The sequence below is a fragment of the Anser brachyrhynchus genome (genome assembly GCF_964034855.1).
Source record: "Anser brachyrhynchus genome assembly, chromosome: Z".
In the NCBI taxonomy this organism is placed as follows: Eukaryota; Metazoa; Chordata; class Aves; order Anseriformes; family Anatidae; genus Anser; species Anser brachyrhynchus.
In genome coordinates this window covers 75149039-75173014 of record NC_137697.1, presented here as the reverse complement: position 1 = coordinate 75173014, position 23976 = coordinate 75149039, and the positions used below count along the sequence as shown (strand labels likewise).

The 23976-nt window shown below is 37.9% G+C and overlaps 1 protein-coding gene and 1 long non-coding RNA gene across 3 annotated transcripts in view; both read right to left on the bottom strand.

Annotated features, from left to right (window-relative positions):
* Positions 1-23217, bottom strand: part of TMEM161B (transmembrane protein 161B) — a 39637-nt gene extending 16420 nt beyond the window's left edge. Inside the window, exons 1-7 of one of the 2 annotated variants that reach the window (XM_080573586.1) lie at positions 23060-23217; positions 14523-14626; positions 10692-10772; positions 6513-6610; positions 5738-5894; positions 1156-1307; positions 591-651 (exon numbers count right to left, since the gene is read on the bottom strand). In XM_080573586.1, the coding sequence (XP_080429712.1) occupies positions 591-651; positions 1156-1307; positions 5738-5894; positions 6513-6610; positions 10692-10772; positions 14523-14626; positions 23060-23062 (656 nt within the window). In that variant the 5' untranslated portion in view covers positions 23063-23217. The remainder of the gene's footprint in view (positions 1-590; positions 652-1155; positions 1308-5737; positions 5895-6512; positions 6611-10691; positions 10773-14522; positions 14627-23059) is intronic. The other variant, XM_080573585.1, reaches the window with a different exon arrangement.
* On the bottom strand, positions 14627-23042 carry LOC308185467. Its single transcript, XR_013943401.1, has 2 exons — positions 18918-23042; positions 14627-18114 (listed from the first exon to the last, which is right to left on the bottom strand). It is a non-coding gene; the product is annotated as an uncharacterized lncRNA (long non-coding RNA).
* Positions 23218-23976: the final 759 nt, after the last annotated feature.

The following is a 23976-nucleotide window of genomic DNA, read 5'->3' as shown; positions in this document are numbered from 1 at the left end:
ACAATACACAAAAGCTGCCTGTAACAGCAACTGTCTATAGAAGCAACATCACAAGCAACAACACCTTTCTGTGACAGTCTAAACAAAACTTGGATATCCTATAGCAAGCAGATGTATTTGTGTAAGAGGAAAACACTATTATAACTTGAAAATGTGACTGAAAGACAAACTTTACTCCTAGTGCCAGCTTTACTGCAAGCTCCGTCTGAAGCTTTTGAACGCTTACTCTCTTGCATACCAGAGGAACAGCAAAAAGATGTTTATCTTCTGTTTTAACCAATCTTTGCAAAACTGAAGTACTGTCTAAGAGTTACCTTGAAAAAAATGTTTACAGTTTTGATTTTTTTTCCTTTCAAAGTATCAGTGTAGAAACTATGTCCAAACTAAAAAGAGAAAACAAAAATGCAACAAGATACTTATGAATACTAAGAAAGAACTTTCACTAATAATTTTCACCTCTACACATTTTTAGAGGGACTGTAAGCATGTACCAGAGCAAAGCATGTGAGACAAATGCTTGCTAAGAAAATCCAAGTGGTTCAGCTATAAATGTAAATATAATGCAAATCAATGTATTTCCAAAAACTTACTGTGATTCCAAACCCTGCTTTTCAAGAAACTGCATAGCACTTTCCGAGAAATTTGAGAATCCTGCAGAGACACATACATTATATGTATTTTATAACAATACAGACACAGAATCCCTTGAAATAAAACGCTACATAACAGGACATCTTTTTAAAAGTACTCATATGCTATCATAATTCTTTCAGTCTTTGAAAACATCTTTTAATTCATGGTCATGAAATGTACAAATATCAAAATCAATTGATGAACTAAGTACTTTTTTTTTTCTCAGTAGATCTTCACTTTACTATGCAAGGCAAAACAGGTCAAAAATAAGGCAAAGATAAGGAAACAACCTTGCCTGGAAGGTGAATATAAACAAACAACCCATTAATATCACAATATTTAAAACAAAGCAGGAAAAACATACAGGATATCTTTAAGAGTACGTATTCCAAAGCAAGTGCATCACATATAGAGTTAATATTAACATAGGTGTTTCTCAAAAATTCCTAAGAGACTTGAAATCATTTTTCCAGTCATGCAATGAATAAGGCCGTTAAAAAAAACACTAAAGAAAGGAGTTACCTGATTCCAGCCCAAACTCTAGATAGTTTTCCGTCACAATCAAAATTGCCATTGCTTTCACAAAGAAGAAAAAGCCAAAGGTGACGCAGACTGATCTTTCACCTCCTTCTTCCACTTTGAAATAATGGGTGGTCAATGAAAACAGTACCTTACTACACAAGAAAAAGGTCAAGGAAAATTAAGTTTGTAAAATAACTACATTTAAGAATTTTAGAAACCAAAACATATTTAAGAAACCAAAAATAAAACAATCGTTATCTTCAACGTAAAATATCAGCCCAAATGAAAAGTATTCCTAACTACATAATTCAAGATTTAATACATGCCAATTTCAAAAATCAAAATCTTACTTCTGAATGCAATAACTGTAATCGCACGGAAGTGAATAAATATGTTTTTAACCAGAGATGAGCCACAGATATTCTTCCAGAACACACAACTCTACAGTGTACATGAAAACAGCAAGGCACGGGATGCTCCAACAAGCACTTCTACCAATAATGGGATAAAATTTCTCTCATTTCTAAAAGGAGAGAATTTCTACTCACGAGAAGTATGTGTTTGTCTTCTGCCTTACAAGAAATCATGACAAGTGCCACAGGACTGCTGCTTATATTGTGAGACGACTTTTACTAAGCAGAAAAAATATGAAAAGATGACACTTGTGTTTCTCAACTTCCACATGCATGTGTGTGAGATTTCTCAACTATCAAACAATAAAATAACAGCATATTTAGTACTATATACAACAGAAAAAACTATGCCATTCTCATTTTGAAAAAAAAAATCTAGCAAGTCTGGTATGATATATTTAGTCTTTTCATGTAACCCCAGTGTCACAAATATTAACATCTAAGCCACCTGCTCTGTTATCAAACTGTTTTTAGTGCTTATTGAGCTATGCATTTCTAAACATAATTAGCTCCAAAACAAAACAGAAGATAACTAAAATTTCTGTAGTGTATTGCCAACACTTATTACTACAAGCTAAAGCCCACTGTATTTTAATTTTTCTTCCCCCAAGTGACAGGTATTATCCAGTTCATGCTTAAATTAACTACTGAGACATCACTCCAGACATTACCTCCTTAGAAAAAAAAAAAAGGCAAAAAAGAGACTTTGATCTTTTCATATATTGTTTTTTTTTCCACTACACAATAACAATCATCTATATTTGCATTTCTTTAAATACCGGAAGTACTTTAAGATGTAGATTATGTGAAAATACATTTTAGAGTTATCTATTCAATAAAACATTTAAACAGTCGTTAGTATCTCAAAAAAATAGGTAATTATGCAATATTGCACTTCGTTAAACAGCACATATTTAGCATATATGCCGTTGTATTTCATTATTTCATTAATTATCTCAATATGCAATACTGCATATCTCAGCAGTATGAAATAATAAAATATAGCAATAAGCTCATATAAACAGTAAGTTGGCCTAAGCACAACATCTAACAACTCTTAAGTTCAGAGTAATTAACTTAAGCTCCCTTCAAACTTTACTGATATGGTATCTCATACCTAAGTCTAAAGGAAGACCTCATCCTAAAAAGAGATGCTTAACAGCTTACACAGACTGTTTTAGAAAGCTGTGTTTCTAACAGCGACCATTAAAAGAGCGTCAGGATGATTTTTAAATATAAGTTAGGCCAAGATAATTCACAACCTTGTAAACGTTTTTTCCAAAATGCAACTTTGATATATTTCACCAAAAATAATTCTTAAACCAAGTGCCTTTTTACAGGTAGGGATATCCAGAATAAATTGAAAATACACTTATTTCAAATCTCACAGTTATCCAAAGTACTTCATAAAGTTTGTGATAAAGAGTACTAACCTATAAACAGATTTTAAAACACCCTATTTCATGTTTTCAACTATGGGTTCTGCCTAAAGTAGCTAGAAGAAAGAAAAAAAAAAGCATCCTGATAGTAAATTCCAATTCTACTGCAGATTCAGTTCCCTGTACATAAAATTAAGGATTACGCAAATTAAGTGTGACTGAAACACTCTGTTAGGCAACAGAGGTGATTATTCAGCTGTTTTAGGAACAGAGAAAATCAAAGAATTACAGAACAGAAATCTGAGTACTATTTATGACTTCCTTTCAGTGCTTGCCCTATGCTTCAGGACCTACTGAAACAATAATTCAGGAGAATACTGTGCTAAATTAAGAGATTCCTTCCCCCCCTCCAATTTCTTTATTTTGGTCTCAAAAGAAAACATGCTTGTAGAACTGAAGCATGTATTTTTTAGAAAAATAAATTTATCTTTTAAGTTGATAAAATTCTGGAATTTTCAAATGATACAGTCCACTGGTATTTATGCACATGGCTGTAGAGAAAAAGATCCATCTCCAGTTCCTAATAAAATTCATAAAATTGTTGGATTCACAGGAGAAAAAACAAACTTCTATATCATTTCTAACTGCATGTATACTGAAAAAAAAATTATAGTTTCCAGAGGTTATTTCAAGGTCTGATGACTGAGTTTCTCTATATAAACCTTGAGTCAAGTTAAAAAAAGGCTGTTGCTTTCCTTTGATACGGCCACTGATACATTTTCCAAAAGAAGCCAGTCAGGTTTCCTAATCTACAAATGAAATCGGGTTACTTAAATGTTTTAAGATGAAAGGCAGTTTTGCAGATGGGAAGTATCTCATTTATCCTATACCATATAAATTCTCCTAAATACCTTGCCATTTCAAGGGAAAGGGTTGAGTACAACACCTATTTAAAGTCTTACAACTGAATAATTTGACATTGTCAGTTGTTCTCAACAGTGAATTTTAAATACTTGTACAAGTACAGCAATTTAAACATGGAATTATTAAGATGGACCATCTCTCAATCCTGTCTTACCCTACCCTCACCCACATTCTGTCACTAATGAAACATAAACCCAACACTCTGCAAGTAAGCTAAGAGTGCTTGTCTTTAGTATCTGAAGTCTTCCATTCGTTCATTAACCTCTTCCTCATTCTCAAAATGGGAGTCAAAGATGTTGGCTTTCATTAATTATTTCTTAAGCAGCATCTGCCTCTGTCTCCCTCTGTCTCTCTCCCCCTCTGACTGTCTGCTGAGACTAAACTGTAATTCCTGACTTCATCCAACCCAATAAAAAATACTGCCTAATAACATAGCTAATGTGTCATTAAAAGTTGCACAAGAGCCAGCAGAGACCTTCTTGTCAGTACCCAGCAGATCAGAAAACCACTTTTTGTACCATGGGTCTTTCCACTAACAAATAAGAGTCAATGGAGAAATACTTGGTCTGGACGCAAGCTACTGACAAGCCACTTCTTTCCAGAATTTGTATCGACTCTGCCATCCAAGAAGTTCTTACTCATTACAAGGAAAATTCTGCATACCATTAATACTTCAGGTTAGTCAGAAAAGGAATGTCTGCCCTTATTGTAAAGGCAGCATCTATCTTAACAAATATCAAAAAGAGAAAAGTATTAAGCATATCCACAACTGTCAGCCAGATATAACCAAGTCATATCTGAGAGTTATAACCAAGAGTTCAGGTTTTACATAAATAACACCACCAGCTACAGCTAACAGAAGAAAAAAAAAAAAAAGAAACAACAAAGAAATCACTGTAAGGCTCTGTGTTGAAAAGACATTTCCACAGAAGGATCGATTTTGAATATTCAAGTGTTGTATCTAACTTGACACTTCAACCACTTGTCAGCTGCTGAGGGAACAAAGAAGTTGTACAAATTCATTTTCTAACTTGCCTCCCCATGACCTGCACTCCTCCAGGACCTTACTCAATTTCTTTGCTTCATCATCTCTCTCATCTTTAAAAGGCAACTTTCCTCTCCAAAGCCTGGCTTGTTCTGTGGAAAGCAGTTACTTATTGTGCAAGCATCCACATCTGATACTGCTTTATTCAGTAAAAGAAAATGCAACAGTTGCTTCTTTTATGGTTTGATATTGCCTGTTTCCTAAAATACTCTGCTTTTGTTTCCCTTATTTCCAGAAGCAAGTGTAGCTTTCCACAGATCACTGAAAACACAGTACCATCTCCGCTCCTACAGCTGCCTACACGTTGTATTTTCTATGGAATCTAAGAAATAAAAATCTAGAGTTATGCATTCATGCATGAAACTTTAAACTAAATGACTACATACATTATTTAGTTAAGGCAGTATCAGACTAAACATACCAGAAAAGTGGGCAGTAAATCACACGCTTCTTCAAAAATTATAAATACTATTTGTACAGAAATGCATTGTAAGGCTGGGTAAAACAATATATTTGTTAACATGTCTTGGGTTTACAACAGCCACATACTGCATAAGAGTATGACTTTTATGTTAATGTACATGTAGTTTTTCCATAAACAGTTTGGAATAAATGTTTACAAGCAGGTGGTCCCACCACGTACAGAGAGCATGTACAGCATATACATTACCTGACGATAGCACTAGCTTATACAACCTTTTTTCCAAACGATAAATATTTATGTATTCTGCAAACCAATAGTTCAGAGCTTTCTATGAATTGCAAAACGATGTAAGCTATTTGGAACTGATAAAATGATTTAAGAAAACAGAAAAGGATACACTGCAAACGCCAAGACAAGCAGACACCACACTACACTGATATTCATTTCCTGTGAGGGCTTCACAATACTGTAATAGGCTTCAGTTACCACATACACAACTGTAGCTGCAACAGTAAAATCCACCAGCCACTGATACTCAGGGAAGTAATGCAATGCTGAAAAATACAAATTTGCAAATGTAATAAAAATGTGATATTTTTAATTTTAATTTTATTGACATAAACAGTGATGATTAAAGTTTGTTTTCAAGTAATTGAGGTGTAGACAGATCCACATTATCAAAGTTAAGAGCATCAACAACAACAGTCACGTTTTCCATTGAACGATCTCTCCTCTTAACCTGAGCCTCTCTCTTTACCTCTCTTAATTGATACTGGGTTGCTATTCAGCTATTTCTAAGCCTACAAGATTTTTACAATTTTATCATCCCAGCCTTTGTATATTAACCTCATAATTTCAAAGAGCATACCTAATTCAGATCTCAACATCATAATAGAAAATGGCTCTCCGCTTAATTTTAGTTAGAGTTTCTATGTAAGGGTTATGATTCTCATGTTCAAGATTAAATGTTCACTGGCAATTGCTTAATGTATATACACATACTTCTTCACTCTCTTAAAAAAAAAAGAGTAAAACACTCACGGTTTGCTCAAGACACTTAATGCCATCATTTCAAACAAAAAACAGTAATTGAAACTTCCAAGTACTTTTTTTTAAAAAAAAAAAAGTTTTAAAAGAACTCTGCATTTCTGTCTGCATCTATTTGCTCTTACCTATAGTGTCCCTTTCAGTCACAGACTTTGTTTCCAGATGAAGATCAATGTCCTTTGGAATGGTTAGAGGTTTGTTTTCAATATGACCATTATATTTCCTACAACAATAAATAAATAGATAAATAAAATATACACAGATAACGCAGTATCGACTTTTTTTTTTTTTTACATAATGGCATTTCAAATTTAAGTCTGAAGACCATTCTTCCTTTAAATGCAAACATTTTTATCTATCTGGCTAAAAGCATTAATTCAACTTCAAATATGAAAACATCTCGAGAAACAGCAACACATGTCAATAATTAATAGCTTTCTCTCTCAAGGCTCTGACATACTACTGTCATATACTGTCTCATACACACATGGGTCTCAGTGGCTTCTATATGAGGGGTCCTGAGTATGTAGTAGGACAAGACCTGGTGAGCGTCATTTACTCCAGACTAATTTTCTCTAAAGGAAGCTTTCGCTGTTCAGACTGTCAGGGAGCTATAGAGTGGTCTAAGAAGTTATGCCAGTCTCAACAGTTTTGTGATCTGAGTACATCTACAGAGCAGAATATATTTGTCCTGATAAACAAACACCCTGACGAAAACCAAAGCTAAATTAAAGACTCCACAGTTGAGGTCCAGCCCAGGTTCCTCTCCACACCAAAATAAATAAATAAAACAAATTTCCCAAATTAGTATTAGGCCCATTGGGGCCTAATATAATATCAAGACTGTTGCCTAAACTGGACTAACCTAGATCCTTGAAAGATGTATCTTACCAGCCATCAAGCAAAGTGAACTATAAGACAGTTTTATAATCTAAAAGGTCATGTACAGAAATACTATAGGCTTACTTAGACATCATCATTCCCCTTTTCTAGTTCCACTGAATCAGCTTTCAAATATGGTATAAACAAAAATGTCGTATATAATATGATGTTTTGTTTCTCAAATTGCTAGTTAGAAGTAACAGTTTTAAAGAATCTTCCCTCCCCCCCTGCCCCAGACAACAGACAAATAAAAACCAGAAAAGATATTTAGAGCACCAAGTGCATTTTTATCTGGAGTTCTGAAACTATATTAACATCATAAGCTTTAAAATAAGCCATACCACTACACTTTAAATTGAGGATGCTTGTAAAAGAGCTTGAAAAAAGTTAAGTTACATAAAATGGGCTGAAAGATCATCACTAACCTAGGTAAAACTTATTTCATCACTATATATAAAAAAATCATTGAAGCAGATCAAAAAATATTTTCCCAGGTTCAAAAAAAAAAATCAAAACAACAACAAAAACCACAGAACTCAAAAAAAAAAAAAATGGCTAGAACAAAACAGCATTCTTTGAATGCTTTAGAACAGAATTTAGAATTCTTTAGAACAGCACCTCTGAAACCAGAAAAAGGAGAGGTGGATTTTCCATAGAAAGAAGAGCTACTAGGATAAGCAAGAAAAAGAAAAATCAAACAATTGTGAACATACTTTTAAAGAATAAGATCCTCTCGGCTATCGTGTGAGCTGAGAATACAAGCAGAAGGCATCAATAAATGCTATTTTTTCAGATGATACTGATATTACTATCACCCAAAGCACAAGAATTTTAATGGACAAACTGCAATATAAGGATGGAAATACAAAGCACTACTCAAAAATTTCCTGTACACAAGTCTAAACCAGAACTTGTAGCACTGCCCAGCTGCTTGAGTGCCCAAGCTTCTGCGTGCTTCCCTGCCCCCCGTTATACTCATGTTCTGCTGCGTGCCCCCAGGAGTACCATCATCATGATGAAGATGAGCATTTGGATAACTGAAGTCATTTCAGATCAACTAAATTCCTACACTTTAGTCATCCCAAGGGACCCATAATCTAAGAGACACAGGACATACCCAGGATGTCTAACAGCTTTAATTCTAAGTAATTCATAGTAGCTATGGACCTTTTCATTAGCCTAACAATTTAATACAACACAAACAACTCTGAAACAAAAAATCCACCTAATGTTCATCTGCTATGATAACCTATAGCATAATATTCTGAAATGTAATACGCATTGTGTAAAACAGACTAGTAAAATACAAGTTCACACAACAGCTGTTCCCAAGGCTAATTTTCAAACAAGTTCCTTGGATCTCCTTTCGCCATTTTTTTCTTATTACTTCAAACTGAAAAATTATTGAAGGAACAGGCACTACATTTCACAAGACTAAAAGCTTGATGAAAAATATTCTTTAACCTGAAGAGACATGGAAAAAAATCAAATAAATGTGTTGTTATTTCTCCTGCTCTGTTTCACATCCCCTTGGTTCAAAAGAGCACTGCATTCCAGTTGGTGCAACCTAAAGAAGTATATCCAAGCCAATTCAATAGGAATAGTTCCTACTTTAACAGTAGGTCAGTAGTTCTCCAACAGCAGCAGCTTCTTTAGAGGGAACAGAGGTATATCCATTGACTGAAAAGTAATGATATTTTTGTTTTACAAAGGCAAAGCAATACAAGCAGCATTCAAGCCTCTGTATTACTCTCCTGGTTCCTCTGAGGTTTCCTATCCACCTGTTAATAATGTTTACCTTAACACAAGCAACTACCTATTTATTACAAATGTATTTTCTTGGTTACATATTAATGTAGTAAGATAATTATGTCAATCATAATAATTGACACCAACAAGATTTGACTGCCTAGACACAACAGTATAACATCACATTTGAAACATTATATGCAACAGCTTAATAGTTGAAAAAAGACTTAACGTATGTATAGGTGGCTTATGATACAGGTTCCTATTATGTCTCACAGTAAATTTTCCAAAGATTATGAAGTTTAAACTTACACGAACTTGTCATGCTTTCACTCAGCAGAGCATGCAATTGCTCTGTTGAAAGTGAGAACACACACACATGCTTTGCATGGAAGAAGACTGGCAACACTGAGGAAAGACATTAGCAAAGTAAAATTATTTTGTAATGTGATTTTTGTTTAAGGCTCCTCTTTGTGGACTTAAAAATGTAATTAGGAAGTATCACTGACTAAATGGACAATTATAGATTTTATTCACAATTCTATTCACTTTTTTTTTTTTTTGCTTCAACTTGTTAACAGAAAGTTGATAAAGTGAGGTTTTAAATTAAAGTTACTTAACACTAAGGTGACAACTTAGTTCTTTACCTCAAAACACAGCAAATAAAATTCCTAGCTATGTAACTTAAAAACTTTGAAATTGAAAAAAATTGCACAATTAATAGATTATAGGTGAACTTTGTGGATTATCACAGGTGTTAGGAATAGTAAGAGAGCAAATCATATTGGAATAAAAGACAAAGGACTACAGAAAACCTCCCGGATTACCAAAAAGAAAGACAGAATGTTTTTGTATTTTGTTGTTTGGTTTAAACATAGCCAATTCAGAAATTCTGCACCACAGCAAGCTCTAACACACCTAGCTCCACCTCCTCCAACTGCTCTTGCTGCTGTTGTACTTTTGGTGAAGGTGTTCCAGATCCCTAAGACTGAACAGGAGAAACCTGTTTCCAGCGGAATTTGAAGGACAGCTTAAAAAAGCCAAGCTCTTTTAGCCTCCTCTTGTAGACAGGCTGTTTCCTGGATGATCCCCGCCACCCTGCAGTTCACCTGTTCAAGTCTGAATTCAGTTTTTTTGAACATGAGTGATTAGAACTGTTCACAGTAATCCCGGTCAAGTTCTATAAAAGTGCCCTGTGCAAGAGGATTATTTCCCTCTATTTCCCTCTCTCTTCTACTAGAAACACCTCGCCTAATACATCCTAGGAGCGCATTTACCTCTTTCATAGCTAAGAGCAGTGGTTCAGTATAATCCTGCGTTCAACTAGTACACTCAAATCTTTCTTCTTTTGCTCCAGAATGAAGAGCTCCAATCCTACAGAAGATTTGCTTTCCTCAGTCTCCATGAAATGAATAGATTCATTAACAAAGTCCTTAGCAATTTCACGAGCCACTTTTAAGGACTGAGATTTATCTAATCCTGCACAATTTGGACATGTTCAACTCTCTCTAAACTGAAAAAACAATTCAGTACAGAGCTGTGGAAAGGTAAGCATTGTAGTTATATGCAACATGAAGTTTTAGAGCCACAAAGACATAAGATTGACAGCAAAGTTGTTTTATGGATGATATTAAAAAATGGGGGGGGGGAGGAAGGGAATGATGAATATTTACCTATCTTTTTTGCTCTTCCCTCTTTGTTTCCCTGCAAGAATCCGTAGCTCTTCTTCAGTAGGATGTTGATACCATCGTAAACTAATAAAAAAGAAAATCTCATGTAAAACAGTGTCAGCATCAGCAACTTAGTGATTTAGAAAAAAAAAAAACAACTATGCATCAACACAGATCTATATGCATATTGAAAAAACAGTCATTTGCAATACCTAAGCAAAATACCCTTTTAAGCGTCAGCACTGTCTGAACCAAACAGCCACAGCTAAACTTCAGCACTCTTCAGGATGAGTCACTAATTACATAACATTAGAAAGCTTTACCATCATCCTTCACAGCATGCCCTTCATTTCTCAAAGTAAATAACTATTATCAGTCTTTCTTCTTACACAGACCAGATCGTAACATCTGTATTTGTGTCCTAAACAACACCCCCCCCCGATAACTTCAATCTAACTAGAAAAAGGAAGAAATGAACACCGTGGCTTACAAAAGCACAGATACTTATAAATTAAAAGTATATAACTGCAGCCTAGAAAAATATTTGCATGTTCTATTATTTCATTTATGGATTTCACACTTAAGTGTTACTTAAAAAAACAAAAATCACTAATTTTCATGTAGTTGAGCTGTAAGATTCTCCCCTTTCACGAGTCAATGCGTTATCCACTTATTTAAAAGGCAAGTGGTGGCAAGGGAGTTCTGAAGCGGGAAAAGAGAAATGGTTCAGTCTCAAAGATTTATCCTTCTTTCTACCCAAGAACCACAGTAGCTGAAATAAGGTCTTTCCCACATGGCAAAAGTGGGCTGCCTTTCACATTTAGGAAGACTGTCACTCTGATTTCCATGCTGAAATGCTAAGGTAGAGGAGCCCAACTACAAACACCAACAGACTTGGAAAATTTATTCAAATATATGTGGAAGTCCTTTTCTGGAGAAAGCCACTATTTTGTGTTACAGGTTAACACAGGGTAATAATCAGAAACAGCCATAACCATCATTATTACTCTGGTTAAAAAAATCTCATCAAGTAGGACCACTCAAATCTACATCAGTGAATTTGAGATTATTATAGCCAAAATTCTTTACCTGTTTAGTATACTAACACAAATCAAGGATACTTAAACAACAACTTGGTCTTAATTACGCTACAAAATTGTGTTGCAAGCGATTCATAATTACAACTAACAGGATACAAGAGGGTTCTTTTACTAAATAAATGTTACAGCCTTCGATTTAAAATGTTAAAACCAAAAGATGTCAAACATTTTCATAAAGGTAGAGCTGAAAAAATATTTAATTTGTATTTGCTTTAGCTTATGCATGTTTAAAGCTGAGACTACCCTGTAGCTTTGATAGATTCAAATTAATCTCAATAGCAAGACCAGCACAGATATGCCCTAGTTAATTTGAATACTGTCATTAATAAATGCAGAACAGTACATCATTTTTCTCCTGTCTTCCTACAGTGGCTTGGAAACAGAAGGACAGAAGAGGTTGAGCAACCTAAAAGCAACATTTTGGTAGAGACAGTTTTACTAGTTAAAAATGCAAAGGCCTATGCAGATACTTGGGCCGCAAATTCATTTACTTAATATATGTGAATATTCATATTCTGTTGAAGCTCTGAAAGCAGCATCATTTGAAAAAAGTTTGCATTCCTTTTCAAATATAAGTAAATTGTTTTTCAACAGTCAATACTTGTTCACTCTGCAACTGAATAGATTACCTTGTACCCACCCTAAGAACTCTTAGATTTTGAAATGCCTTTCTTTCTTTTAATGGACTTTGAATGCACACATGCAGGCACCTTGAAACCAACTTTCCTTTGACAACTTAGAGATGCTGGCTTTACTGGTAACGTGTTTATCCTCCCTCCCCTTAGGTGAGAGCTCTCTCTTGTAGGTATTTCTGATGACATCACTTAGAAAAGCCTCCCACCTCTTTGGAAAAAAAACATTTAGGCCAAATAACTTAAACCACAGATTAGCTGAAATATATTGACAAGAGGAAGGAGGAAAAGGTGGTAACATTTCCTAGGAAAGCTGGACTGCAGCGTGTGTGGTGTACATATACATGTGTATAGCACTCTCCACTGCCCCACTAACACAGGTCTGTCAAAGAAAACACTTGTTTGCAAATGTACAACGCTAAGGAAAATATGTTAACATAAACTTGTCAGCTAAAATAAGAAAATAACCATTTTTCTTTCTGGCAGTTAGATTCAGATTCCTGTTTCAGCAAAGCTTATGGCTTGTTTTCATTTCTGGAAAACAGACGTATTTCTGTCTCTTCACATAGCTCTTGTATTCCGAGGGTTATTCACAATGACTGAAACTACAATGCACTAAAATAGTTACCAGATAAATAGAGCACTGAAAAGCAACAATGAGATTTGCAAGGTTACTAGCATGAAAAGCAATAACAATACTCCCATTGACTTCAGTGGGAGCACAAGTACAAAAAACTTGCTTTATGTACTTATCAATCTGTAGGTGTGCAAAGATAAAGAGAAAAGGATGACAAAACATATTTGAACAGCAAACCTTTCCCTTTCACTGGCACAAGGTATGCCTTAGAACAAGGATCCAGAAACTGAAAATTCCAGAAGAATGAAGAACAAGGGCTTAATATTGAACAAGTCTTTAAAAAAAAAGACAAATACTTAAACTCTGAAATCAAAATTTAAACAAATGTTTTAAATATTACAGAAAAGTAGAAAATATTGTTTGAATTATCATTGATAAAAACACTAGAGTAGTACCACACCATAAAAAACAAAGGTTGCAGTTTCACATTTACTAAAAACTTTCAAGAGTTCACTTACAATGTAATACTTCAACAATGAAACTTATAACTCGTAACAATTAAGAGTATGATTCCTCTTTGTATCATCTGCCTGCCAACAAATCTGTTTTCCATTCCAACTAACAAGTAATACTTAAATCACATTTAAACAAGAGTCATTTTTCATTGGCCATTATTTGAGTGTTGAAAAGAGAAAAATTAAAAAGAAAAAAACACTGCTAATTCCAAGATGCAGAGGTAAAAAGGTAGTGGAAAATTGCACAAGACCAGTTAAGAATCCTGTGGAGCACATTATTATTCAAGGATATTCCTTCAGAACTCAAAGAGCAGAGATTTTGTGTTCTCAAAATTTTAACAATTATGAAAGACAGCATACTAACTTCTAATCATACAAAGTGTTTTTCTTCCCAGAAGAAAAAAAAACACTTTTTTTTTCATTTTTATTTTTTAATATTTAAGATACTGATTTATATTCAAAACAGCAGCTGCTTTTAGTTATTATGGATACAAACACACAGGGAATGCTCCCCTTGCAACTCATTATATCTGTTTGATCTATTGTTATGAAAGTACTATACTGAAATTTATACTAATCCTGTCGTATGAAGTATTAAAAAAACAGGATTCTTAATAAATGCCTACACACTCTCTATATCAGCAGGTGCATTGTTAAGAATATATTCTTTAGAGCTTTGTATTTAGTTTAGCTTTTCAATATTAAAGTATGCAGCTTTTGTCTTTAATAATGTAGAAGCTGGACAACAGCTAACTTTATGGCTGATACAATTAATAGCACAAACAAGGCTGTCCATTTCCAGCAGCACTGCTGTTATACCTTGAACCTGTAAGTCAGGTGTCACAGTGCTGTGTAAATAAAGTTCAAGAACAGTGGATTGCTTTCTTGGAAAGTAATTAAACTAGATTGGTATGTTCTACTGTTTCTACTCTGATGCATAATACCATATTCATATTCATACCATATTCACAAGCAGTGTAGAAACCGTGTGTGTTTTTTTTTTATCTTACCTGCCACTGCAGAGAAGCCAACGAGCAAGAGAATAATGAGGTATGATCTTCTGTATGACACTAGCCATTACCATGGTCACCACCAACTGTACACCTATCACACCCTGTAGAGGAATAAGTTAAACAAGTCAGTATGTGTTTTTGAAAAGTGCTGATGAACCTTTTTGTTTGTTTTTACATATTGAAAGCACCTTCATATCACAGGGATAACATTTTTTCATTTCTTTTTAAACTAGATAGGAGAAAAATGTATATGCTGTATCAGTTTTCAATAAATCACCTGGACCTTGCCATCATCAGTTACGTGTATCACCTAAAAGAAGAGGTTTGGTGGATCACAAGGCTAGTAGCATCAGCAACTCTCTGACAGATGATGCTGCCTACACCAGAGCGCCTCTGCTCACCAGGTTGTGAGGCTGCATCTTGACATGGCACTCCACGGTACGCCACACCTCGATGTCACACCACCGACTGTGACTATAATCTTGCTCTTTGTGGTCATTTCAGTTCTGGCATGATTTAAGAGTTGACACCAAACAAACCCACTGGAGTTAGGAATTTACAACATCTATGTCTCAAAATGTCAATCTTCTATTAGTACAGAGCATTTGCTCCTTACTGAAATAAAGGAGCATACGGTGAAGGGAGGGGAGGGTGCACAGGAATGCACATGAATAATTTCACTTTATCACCCAAATCTTGATCAAGATTTGGCACTTGAGCAGGGCCGGCAGTACTCTCACCCCTTGTCACTCAGCAAGCTTTAATTCTGACTGTTAGCTCTTGCTTGTTTGTTGTTGCTTTATTAAGCAACGTTAAACTTCTCAAGCTAAATAACAACGAATGCAACGTTGCATTACATTACTTTAATCCTGCACATGAAATTCTATCAATTAATACCATGTTAAAAACATGAAGTATGTACATTTTATTTTCTCGTACTTCCAAGACTTTCAAACTTAACATATAACAAGCAATAGAAGAAGAAAAACTATCCAACCGATATGAGGAAAGTTCACCAAAACATGGCACTGAAAAGACACAAAGGATCAGCCAAATAAGATATTCTCACTCTTTCAAACTATTTTCGGGAATGCTTTCTTGTGAAATGGAGTATATGTACATTTTCAATTAGCACACAAAATACTACATTTAAGAAATGGTATGTACATGTTTATCTTTACATTCATTCTTAGACATCACGTTTTGGATATTGCCAGTTACTAACAATGCCTTGAAGAGAAAATATTTCTGTCTGCAGTCGTACAAGTTGGGAATTACACTTCAGGAGCTCTGTATTGATGTAATGTATAATAGAAGATCAAGAGGTAAAAATATTTCTATATACAGAAGCAGTATGCCATTAACCAGTGGCAGAGAAGTCATAGATGGGCTCACTTTTTTTTTCTTCTTTTAATGTTCAAATGGAATATTCTGTATTGTGCACATTGCCTCTTGTCCTTTCACTGGGCACCACTCTTAAAAAGCCTGGCTCCATCTTGCTAATTCCCCACCCCAGCTCCCATCAGGTATTTATACCCCAGGACAAAATCCCTCCCGAGCTTTCACCAGGCTGAACGGTCCCAGCTCTTTTAATATTATATATAAAACCCCTTTTGATATTTCAGAGTCTCCTTGTTGCAGCCTCATTTGAAAGAGTAGGATTGAGTGGTAGTCCTCACAACGCTTGGTAGCCTCTTCATGATATCACAAATGTGAGCCCACAGCAGGCAGCAAACCTCGCTAGAGATTGTCCAGACAGCAAATGGGTGCATCAGAGCCTCTGAGCAAGTAATCTCCAGTTATGAAAACCCTTTGCATTTTTTTGGTGATACTGGTCCTAATACAGGTGGTTGGTTGGACCTACTTTGTAGATGACCTGACCCCAATTCCACCTCCTGCACACTTCCCATGTTTGAGTTTTGCAATGAGCTGTATGTTCACCCACATGTATCATGTCCTGCATATCATCATCTATTGTTCTCGAGCTTGAAAGAGGTGATCCCTGAAAGTCAACCAGCTTTCACAGACACCTCTTCTCTCCAAGACCATGCTCCACAGGATTCTTCCAGCTGAGGCCTGAACAAGCCAGAGTCTGCTGTCCTGAACACTAGTTGTGAACCTGCTATTTGCCTTGTTTCCTTCTCCCAGGATCCTCAAGTCTACCATTTGATGGTTACTGCAACAAAGGCTGCACCGGCGTTCACATCACTGACCAGTTCTTCCTTGTTTGCAAGTCTGAGGTCCAACAGAGCACCCTTCCTCATCACCTTCTCAGTCACCTGTGTTAGGAAATTGCCATCAACGCACAGCAAACACCTCCTGGATTGTTTGTACCCTCCTGTGCTCTTCAGCAGATGCTGGTGTGGTTGAAGTACCCTGTGAGAACCAGTGCCAGTCACACGAGGATTCTTCCAGCTGTCTGAAGACGGGCTTATCTTCTACACGTTTGTGAATAAGACGTTTGTGTATAGCAGACACTGACATCACGCACATTGCTCAGCCCTAATACAACTCACCCATAAGCTCTCAGACAGTTCACTCCTCATCCCCTGGTACACCTCCATGCATCCCTGCTGCTCTCAAGCAGTGAGTCTCCCTCACATCCCAATGAAATCACAGCCACACCAACCCCTCATGTCCCCTTTGTTCCCCATGCTGCAGGTGTTACCGTACAGTCGCATTAGAAATGCACCAATTGTACTAATTGCCCAGAAGAGGTATGAGAGCTTCTCCCCCTTAATGCTGACCTCGTTATTTGTGTACAGGCATTCCCTTATTTATGTTTATACATCAGTGGGCCCCATTCTGCCCGGATCAGTTGTTTTCAAAGACTTTCAGACCACCACTTCCTCCTCTTGATTTGTGAGTCACCACCTCTTTCCTCCATCACTGCTCATCTAAAGCTCTCCTCACCCAGTTCGCCATCCTGTTAGCAGAGATGCTTTTTACCCCCACTTGATCAGGTGGATGCTGTCCCCTCCTCACGGTCTTCAATCTTCAGACAGGAGTCATAAAAGTCTTCAGCATGGTCATGAAAGTCAGGTCCCTGCCACAGACACCTGCTACATAACTAGCGGTTAACATAATTTTTGTTTAAATAAAGCACAAATTGTGTTGTCAATTCTGCTTTTATGAAAATCATAGATCAGTTGTTATAGGCAACGTCCAGTATCATCTTTAATGAAACAGGACTGAAGAAGATCAAGATAGCATGAACTACCTTTTTCCATTTGCAATCACTTAGAATAAACTCTATCAAACATTTCATAATGAGGTTTCAAGTACCACTTAGAAGTATTTCCTACTTTGCTGTAACTTGAAATAAGATGTTTGGGTTTCTTCAGCTATCAGAAGTTCCTTCAGTACTCAAGCCTCTCTTGCATCCTTGAAATTTCAACTGCTCCTTTACATTACTCTCAACAACTCTCTGACGTACTTCAGAAGACCTTACTTTTGCTTATGATTCAGCTTAGTCCTGAAATCTGTATGTATTATTTTAAACTCTGCATTTTTATTACGGATTCTTGGCATCTTGAAGTCACGCAACTAAAATAACTCAAAACCATTCCCTACCCAAGGGGATGTATACCTAAAATGAAAGGAAATGTTATTAAAACAAGCTGTCCGCGTAATATAATTGATATGTTTAAATTACTATATTGCTCGTCAACTATATACCCTTTTTACAAAAACCTGTTTACCAAACCATACTTGTTTACAATACAAGAACGTTTACATACTTGTCTGAACTTGTCTACAAAACCATACATTTCTAAAACCAAGTGTTTATTCTGACCATCTTAGGAGAAGCCTAACCATTTCTCACATTCAAATAATGGGACAGGAACACCACTGTCCCTCGACCTAGCTTGTTTGCTGAAGTCTTCAACTAAAGACAACTAAGAGGAGAGAAAATGATGCAAAGCAAGGCAGTTGTTAAAAAAAAAAAAAAAAAAAAAAACACCACGACAACGTAGGAGGTCCACTAGCTGAGCTAAAATGTTTGCAATTCAACAGACTATTTAAAAGTGCCCCTACAGAAACCCATTTCTTTACTCGAGTGAAGGCTGCAAGTCGTAACTGATCCCATTAGGATCATTCTGTCTTAAGCAACTGAATCCTCCACACATCCCCCCCGCTCCCTTCAGCAGGAATTCACCATGCTCACTCCCATAAAGGTTGCTCCTGTGTTCCTTAAAAACAGAAACACCTACAAAAATATTTCAGCTTGCAACTGGAAACAACCTAGCAGGTTTTTAGGAATGAAAAAAAAACAAAACACATAAGAGCAGCAACAATACTGCTAATTTCGATTTTAAGTTCGACTTTGAGATAGGTATTGCCTTCTGGTATCTTTCTACATTTCAAGCAATTAATAATGGATATACTCACTCGTGCAATCAGTGCATTTTTCTCTTGATTTCTGGATGTTTGTAATCAGCCAAAACCAGTAGGTTACCAGAGAGAAGCTGTCACATGAAATTAAAAAAACGTGAGTGGGCACTATGCCCACTCAAAATAACACATGTGCAAAGCACAACTTTGTGCCAACTCTTCTACCTGCACATACTTACAAACTACTTATTTACACGTGTACTAGTACTCTCTAGAAAAACCCACACCATCCCAAACCATCTCAAAATTGCAACATGAGGTCACAGCACTTTCTCCTCACAGACAACCACAAAATAGAGAGTTCATTCCAATTTGGGCCCTGTCTAGAAAAAATCTCACACATGCTTTTAAGTCTTCTTATTACCACTAATATCAGTTTAAATACACAGCCACTCATTTCAGGAATATAAATGCAGATTAGGTATTGGTGGGAACCAATACCTTATTCTCTGTTGACACTTTAAATTAGAGGAAACAGAATTTAGCATTATGCCAGAAATCCACAACTTAAAAAAAAAAAGAAATCTAGCCCTACTTAACAGAATATGACAGATATTTGAAGGAGATGCTGTTCAAGGACAAAGCAATTTTACAAGAAAAAGTCTTTCATAAAAGGCATCTTAGAGATGAGGAACTGTTGCACAGATTAAGTAAATTGTACAAAGTTACAGAACAGTTTGTGGAAAATGGAAGAACTTGAGCTCATCTCCTACGCCTGCAGCATCCTCTGATTCCACATAGATCCATGTCCCTGCCATGATTCAGCTCTGCAGCTTGGAATTTGAAAGCCAAGTTCAAGACACTGGAGATATAAATCAGTATCTTGCTGATCAGAGAAGCGTTTCTGTCAATGTGAACAGGGCTGAGAAGCACTCAGCCCAAAGGAACGACCGTCCAGTTTCTCTGCAAAATAGAGGCTGGCAAGCAACCCCGGGGTCAAAGATGAGACTAAAACAGAACAACCAGGGACTACAACGTTTAATAAATTTTACAGTTGCTGAAATTCTGTTTCAGAGGAAGATCTTTGGTCAGAGGCGTTTTAAAACTCTCAAGCACTGAATTCCAGGACCTTGAAAGAAGTAGGGAATTATTTCTTTTTCTTGTGCAACACAGCACACATTTTACAAGACGTTTTTAATAAAACGTAACAGAGAATGTCAAAGTGGTCTACAAGAGAGCTGTTAGCAGTTACATTAGAAGGTAAAATAGCCAGGCTCTTAAAGCCTTCAAAAATGATGATAAGCCCAAAAGGCAATATGGCAAGTTTGAATAAAGTATAACCTAGACTTTGGCCTTCACAGTCTATACCTCTAACACCATGTAAGTGGAGATGTTGTTGGTGATAACTAGGAGAACAAAAAGTAAGAAAAAGTAATTATGATAACGTTACAATACTCTTATCTACAAGAGATGTGTACTTATAATACAACTACGGCTCTCTCGTAATAGTACCAAAAGAAAAAAAACAAACATTTATAAAAGTAGTACTTCTAAAGGACGTTTTTCTATTCATCATGAACTTATTTACAGAACATGCAAAACAAAGATAACCGAGGTTTATGCCAAGGCATGGCTTCAGCCTCATTTTGACCTTGCCCAAGGTTATTCTTGTAGCACCATGTCAGGGTTTTACCTCATCTTCTGCCCTTCAAGGTTTTGTCTCACCACATACCAGGATATTACTAATCCAGCGCCCAGCTTTACTCAGGACTTTAAAACTACTTGTCTGCAACAACATCCAACTCCAGCCCTGCACAGGGCCTTGGGTCTGAAGCCAAGAGCTGCACACAGCATGGGGACTGCTCAGAACGGCGTACCAGCAACACCACTGCACGCCCGAGAGCGCGGCCAGGAGCATCCAATCCACAGCTTCACGAACACAGTGTCGACATTTACTTTTTGAAGTGCACGTCTTGCACAAGCAAGATTTTTACACGAGTGCAGTGGAGTATCCTACAGATGTTAATGCAGGGCATAGCAAACTCTCCCCATGGCAGCACACAAACGTACTTGAAAATTCATGACCTTTTTGGCAAGACGTGGAAAAGCTTTTATACTAGTAGCAACCCGCAAGATTTCTAGCATATAGCCAATACTCCTCTCTTACACAATTCCAAAAGCGTGATGGTATTTGTGGCGCCTTAGAGCTGAATACAATATATTTGAAATGCCATTTAATCAATGGCACATTGTGGCTTTTACTATTAAATCAGACTTTTCCACAGGCAGAGTTTTCTTTCTATGTACACATACATGCTCAAGCTGAAGCTTGTATAAGCAGAACAGTGCTTTGCAGAAATGCAAATGCAATTCAAGATTGCTTGTTAAGTATCATAAAATATTACAAGGGATGGTCAAAGAAAACTGAGCTCACTGTGCAAAGTCTTAAAATGTACGCTTCCTATGAAAAAGAGTACTTTAACAAAATGCCTGTAAGCCAGACTGATATTTTATACAGGTGGCAATCTGAGACAGTGAGTATCTTACCATCTGTAAACATCAAAAACCCATAAAGCTGATTTTAGGAAAGACATCTACATTGAGACATCTCCTTAAAATTTGGATTTTTTCTTTGTTTTATGACCACAATTTCCTGAATTTGTATTTTCCTTCTCCTTCTGCTGTTTGCAACATAGCAGAAAGGAACAGAATATCAATCAGTGTGAAACAAGACGTGAGGAATTCCGGACTACCACCAAACCGCTCACCTCCATGGGTCTTTCCCACCCAAGAGGTCAATTCTGCCTCGACCAGTGTCCTTCCCCACGTTCAAAGGAGAGTCACAAACTGGCAGATGGAAGCAGTCAGCAGCAGCACGACTGCCTTTGCATCAAGATGTATTTTCCCACCAACCGATTCTGTTTTGTTCTCAGTGGAACAAGAAGCACGAGTACTCTCTAAGCATCGTGATTACAGAACCAGCAAACATCAGGCAAGTCAAGTTATTGCTGTAGAAATCTCACAACCAGAACCAAGGCACTTTTAAAGTCATAAAATTATCATTATTACTGCAGCAACTGATAAAGAACATCCCTTAGGCAGAACTGAAACTTGATCTACTACAACGGAAAAAAAAAATCCAAGGTTAGATCTTATTGCAACTAACAGATTTTTAAAATCTAGTTTACCCATATTTTCCTAATCAAAAAACAAGCTGGATACTCTGAAAACCTCTCATCAAAACATTTGTTTTTTTTTACATTGAAAGCTTTGCCATTACAAGGATCTTTCCAAGAACAAAAAGTTTAAAGACTCCATGCTGAGCACTCCAAACACCACGACCTCACAGTATTAAATGTTTATGTGAATTTTATATTTAAATGTTAAATGTAAACATCTTAAATGTTTGTGCAGAAGTGAAAGTTGTGAGCCTGCGTAACAGGCATTACAGCTGCACAGGTGAGTGCGGGTGGCCACAACTCGGAGCAGTGTTTTCCAGTCGTTTTAGTGACTTAACTTGCACGCCCACTGATGCAAAAGCAACTGTTGCACAGTTCATTCCACCACTGACTTGGTGCTGGAGAATGCAGCGTACAGACAGCCTACACGCGGACTATGAAAAAATGTCTTTTCACGTACGCCACGGAACCACGGGCAAGGACCGTTTGTCCTCACTGCCAGCAACTAGCAAAGAAAACTGGAACTGACTTCTCAAGCCCATCAGAAAACAGAAAAAAAGCACGCCATTTATTAAAATAAGGGCCTGCACTGAAAGGAAAAGGGATATTTGTTTAGAGCTTTCCCAAATTATCTTGGAATGCAGAGATAGATGGGTGGAATACTGCAAATTACAGGAATTATTTCGATGCCTTGATATTCGGTATTCTAATCTCTGCAGGAAAGAAATGAAAAGAAAGGAAAAAAAGATGTAGGGAGGTGAAGAGCTACCCTTCCTTTCACGTAATGTACATGATCAAGAAACATATGTAAGTATTATTAATTAAATATCTCAATATTAGCAGAGCTGAATAGCTTTTTTTTTTTTTTTTTTTAACTTGGGTAGATTTTACCCCGCATCCACCTACAGACCCGCACACGGGGCTCAAGGTCTCCGCACAGCCTCCCGAGGGCGCGCAGAGCCCTCGGGACCGCGCTAATTAATTAATTAACCAATTAACTACCCCCCCCCGGCCGCTCACCATGCTGCTCCCGCCCGCCGCCGCCGCCGCCGCTCCAGCCGCCCGGCCCGGCCCCGCTCGCAGCGCATAAATCCGCCCCGCTCCTGTCGGCCCCGCTCCGCCCGGCGCCGCTCGGCTCCCGTGGGCCCGGCGCGGCCCGGCCCGGCCCCGCTCCGCCCCGCCAGGCCCCGCGCCGGCTGCCGACCGCCGAGGTCACCGCAGGACCCCTCCGCCGCCAGGACCCCGCCCCACTAAGGGCTGCGCGACGCGATGCCTGAGCAGAAAGGGATGTGGAGACGGCAGGAGGCGCCGATCGGAGCGCTCCGCGCGTCGCCCCGTTGGATGTTTGGGGAGGGGGTGCGAGGCGAGCCGCTCGGCGGTGCGCGGAGCGGGCACCGAGCCGGACGCGCGGCCCGACAGGCGCAACGGGCAGCCGGAGCGGTGTGAGGGGAGCAGGGCGGTGCGGAGGGGGCCGGTGCGGCGCCTTCACGCATGCGTACTACTCACCGCCCGGCGCGGCGCACAGACGCGCATGCGCCGAGCGCCGGTGGCCTTGAAGACACACGCGCCCCCTCTGCGCACGGCCCCTAACGGCCGCTGGCGGCGCTGTGAGGCGGCCGCTGCGACCCGTAACGTGTCTGAGGGACAGCGGGAGGCTGGGGGCTGATGACGGCTATGATACACCCCCTCAGTACCATGCTCTTTGGCCCGAGTGTCGATGAGGTTGTTTGAGATACTCAGTTCTTTTTCTGAGGTGCCATGTTGCCGTAGGACTTGTTTTTCAAAGCCCACGATTGTGTTCCTGGCAGTGGCATGGGACAAAGGATATGTTTCCGGTCATCCCAAGGTTGCTTCTACCATTGCAAGTATGAGGCGCTTTCCTTCGTGGGTGTGAGGGACAGTGGGGGCCAGCAGGGCACGGGGATGGCACCAGGAAA